At 33.8% G+C, this 4589-nt stretch overlaps 1 protein-coding gene across 1 annotated transcript; it reads right to left on the reverse strand.

Annotated features, from left to right (window-relative positions):
- Positions 1-666: 666 nt before the first annotated feature.
- LOC120330819 (putative Ras-related protein Rab-33) lies at positions 667-3054 on the reverse strand. The gene has a single exon (XM_039397764.2). The coding sequence runs from the start codon at positions 2866-2868 to the stop codon at positions 2203-2205; it is 666 nt and encodes a 221-aa protein (XP_039253698.2). The 5' UTR covers positions 2869-3054; the 3' UTR covers positions 667-2202.
- Between the last annotated feature and the right edge of the window lie 1535 nt (positions 3055-4589).

A 4589-nucleotide genomic window follows, 5' to 3' on the forward strand; every position in this document is an offset into this window, starting at 1 on the left:
AACAGTCTCAAGTTATGATTTCTTATCTATAGGCAGAGATGTTTCAAAAATTCATTTTCATTATTAGGAAATAGTTATTCTGAAAAACTTCAAAATAAAAACAAAATATCGCACTTATATTGCAAACAACAAACACAAAACAAGAAAAAATAAGAAGCCATTGTGAAGGATAAGAATACAATCCAGAAAAAGCACAGAACCAACAGGATTATTTATACAGGTAGTATCCATGAGCTAAGTTTGAGAATAGAAGGGCTCATCTATATATTGTTTAATTACTGTTAACAGTAAATAATACCGGTAGTTCAAAATGAAGAATTATTTTACAACCTTAGTTGAAGAAGAAATTAACGGCAAGCATGAGATTCGAGACACACTGCATGTAGCCATGGTGGAAAGTTAGGTAAAACCTTGGATCCTATGTGCACATAGGAATCCACTAAGAATGGAAAACTATGTTATAAACACTGACCAAATACTCAGTCTCAAAATCTTGCATTTTTATGACTCAATCATAGAGAAATTTGACTTTTGATGCAATTTTCTAATTTCTGTAAATTGGATATTGATGAATACATCAAAATAAATAATAATTATGTACCATTGAGGAAAACAATATTCAGATATTTCATTTTTTTATTTATTTTATTTTTGAATATTCAGAGATTTTATAAGAAGTGAGACTCTGGATTTTAAAAGGTACGAGGACAGAGCAACATACCGATGTAAATCAGAAATGAAAATGGCTCTGTTGTGGATCCCAAGAAAGACAAAACCATCACGGATGAACTAAAATATCATTACAATATAACACCATGAAAATAAAATAAATAAGTGAAGGACTGGAACTAACAACTTAATGCAATACTATATGAAGGGGCTTTTGCAATGAAACTGGGAAATGAATGAAAGTGCACAATGAAAAACCAATTGTAAACAACCAGATTTTTTAAAAACAGTCAATTATATGAACCATATTAGGAATTTGATCATGATCATTCGTAGGGCTACCAATTGTAAACTGAAAGATACGATCGTTTCAATTACTTGTTGTTCAAATCGAAAACATAACATTCCCACTGTTAACAATAAAATTATCAGAAAAAATCAGTCTCAAATTATCAGTTTCTAAAATGTATTAGAAAGCTTGGAGCAATGTGTGTAATACCATAGGTAGGGACAACTACAAAATCAGTTACACATAATTTTAAAAGTTTAAAATTGTCATAATAGTGAAATTCAATCCCAAGTAAATCAGCATCACTTATTTTAACTTAATTGTGACCGAAATATTTTTGTTAGAAACTGAAAAACTGATCTATGACTTCATGTATCTCTGTACTTTTATGGAAATATATAAAATGCGTATCACAATGATACTCTTTTTACTTGTGCGTATTAGCATATCTCTCTCTAGTTTTAGAATAATTAACCCAAATGTCATGTTCACTCACTCAAAAGTAAAGGAGAACCATCTATGAACAAAGCTACAGACTACTTCTGGAGAGCCAAGAGCCATAGAAACCATACAGAATTAAGGTAGTGCATTATGTGCCAGTAAATATAGATTGATGCGAAACTTGAATTAGCTAAAGTCACTGTGATTAGAAAAACGGGCTACAAGGTAATGTAATATTATGTAATTCCACATAACTGACGTCGTTGTATGAAGAGTTTGGCTGAATGACATGAATAGTTTTTGTCTGGATATGCTAAGACGCACATAAAAATTACTTTGCCAAATACACAATGCAAGATGCAATTTCAAATTAACTAGGATTGGAGGCCTAAACCCTACGAAAGATCGATACAATGCGACCAGAGGCTTGTTGGGAAATGTGAACATTGGACAAGAAGCGGAGCAAGTAAATTAAAAGATGCACTTCAGTCTTCAAGCATCCTTTTAAAAATAAAAACTCCTTGTCGATTTCCATACATCGCAAATGTTGACTATGGTTAACAGTTTTATATTTTTTATGAGTTTTCAAATCAAAGGTTTGCGACTCATTTCAGATGGTCATAAATAAAACAAATAAAATTATATACAGCTGTAATTTAATTCATCGAGTAATTATTACTGCTCGATAACTTGAGGCAGAATTAAACAATGCTCATAGCATGGTCTGATGGTGCAGAGTGAAGACTGGGCAGTGTTTGTGATTGTTTTAGTTGTCCCCTGCCTTTATAAAATTTGAACTTGAGTTAACAAGGACAACCTGACCCTCCAGATGAATGAAGAACTTCTTTATCAATAGAAAGCACAGTTGCTCGTTTTACACTGGGATATTCTTCTCCCATCATCGGTTTACTGCTTTTTAGTTTGTGCGCAAGAGTTAGAAATATAGCTTCAACATTATTGCATTCACTGTCATCTTTCGCTGAAGTCTCAAATAGTGGCATAATGTGGGCATCTGCGAATCTTTGAGCGACATTTGTGTCAACTTGAATACCGTCTGTCTTGTCACATTTATTCCCAACTAAGATACGAGGAATTGAACGATCAAGTGCATATTTATCACATTCATCTATCCAATTTCGTAAACTTTCAAATGACACTTGTTTTGTGACATCATAAACAAATACTACAGCATGAACATTTCGATAATAATGTGGCACCATCGATTTTCTAAACCTTTCCTGGCCCGCCGTGTCCCAAAGCTGCAATTTCAGCCTTTCATCATCAATGACTACAGTTTTTTCTCGAAAATCAACGCCAATAGTTGCCTCAGTTTTTGTTGGAAAATGTCCAGAACAAAAACGAAATGTCAAGCAAGTTTTACCAACATCAGAATCGCCTACGACGATTATTTTGAAGATTCTATTAGGTGTTGCTGACGATGCCCCACCTGTGGCATAAGACGCAGCCATACTCCTTTGTTATCGAAGACCCTCACCTACCACTTGCTTCATATAAGCAGTATAAAGACCTGAAACCGACGCAGAAAAATATGCTAAATTCAGCTCTTTCAGTCTTTGTTTACCAGGGAAAAACATGACAAAAGTAAGTAGTAAAATGCTGACGTCATCGTCTGTGATTTTACTCATAAAATATTGGTCCGCTATTTTTTCATGGTCGATGGCTTCGGTACTGTGAACAAAGAACATGGGCAAAACTATGTATAAGTATACTGTAGGCCTATATAAGTATAAGTTTATTTCGACTCCATAATCAGCAATAGACGATAAAATAATAGTTGATAATTTCGCCCACCATATATATTATGACTACTACAGTGAAGATTTAGGGAAAGTGAAAATCGCGTTCGTGAATACTAGGCATAAAAAACTTTATTCGCATTTATTATTCAATATGGTAATTTAAGCCTATATGTGTATAAGAATCCCGTGTAACTACGAAAATTTGGTTCCGATGTTGGATTCGCCTTCACGCTCGACTAGGTTCTGACAGATTATTGCTTCGAAAATCATCGAGCGACGTTCTGCATTTTTCTGTGTTCTGACGGCGCTGTCACGCGTCAAGATTAAGTGAGTGACCTATAAATATTCAAGTTAGTTGTGCACATGGAATATTACACGATATACTTGACTATAGAACTAATAGAATGCAGATTACAAAACAAAATAGAAGAACAATAAATTGAGTGGGAAAGCCCTAGGACCGGTCCAGCACTCGAAAGCACATTGACAGTAAGATTTTAAATTCACTTTAAAGCTCCCACGAGTAGATGTAGTAGAGAGCCGCTTTGTGCTACGATTGTTCAGCAAAGAGTAAGTTGTAAATGTTTTTATAGGTACCCAATACAGTAATGACTTGTCAAGGAATGTAAATTTTGATTAGAGATAAGTATATTTTCAGGAAGGAAAGGATCATAAAAAAGTTGCAGCGTGAGGATTTATGATGCGTGATCAAAGCAAGAATATAAATTGACTGATGGGTGATGCTTTATCTCAAAAATCAGAATTACGTTGCACCATATCAATGAAAATTTTCGGTGGAGCAACTAAACCTGTCAGCAAAAAAGAAATGTGGTGAGCGATACCACCCTGTGTTTTATGATGGAGTTCTACTGATCTTGATGATTTTTTCCCAGACTTATTCTGCCATTGTATACGAAGTCACCAGCTGCATATTACAACATAAGAGGTGTTTTACGTTTGCCGTGATAATCCATTTTGCTTGATTTCAGGCTGGTACTAATAATTTTTTTCACATAAATTGGATACCTTAATATTGGATACCTTCAACATGGCTTCAACATATATATATATATTTATAATTTTGATTGTGCCAAAAAAATTTGCATTATTTTGCCGAGTGTTTTTAAATTATTGATTTGTGATCAATAGCAATAACTTTTTTGCTACTGCAAAATCCACAACATTTATTTAATGCATTATTATTTCTTTTGGAACCGTTACATTTTATTAATTCCAATTTGTTTTGTGTGGTATTCGCATTTTTGTTTCGATGGAAGATGGTAGACAAAGTTCAATTGTTGTAGGTAATTCATTTCGAAATACCGTAACTAAAATATAAATTTTTGCAGACGGCTCTAAACTCACTTTTGAAGAATGATTTGCTGTCACCACATGGGTTTTTGGCATGGAAACACATCTAGAGGGAATTT

The sequence above is a fragment of the Styela clava genome, chromosome 6 (genome assembly GCF_964204865.1).
Source record: "Styela clava chromosome 6, kaStyClav1.hap1.2, whole genome shotgun sequence".
Lineage (NCBI taxonomy): Eukaryota > Metazoa > Chordata > Ascidiacea > Stolidobranchia > Styelidae > Styela > Styela clava.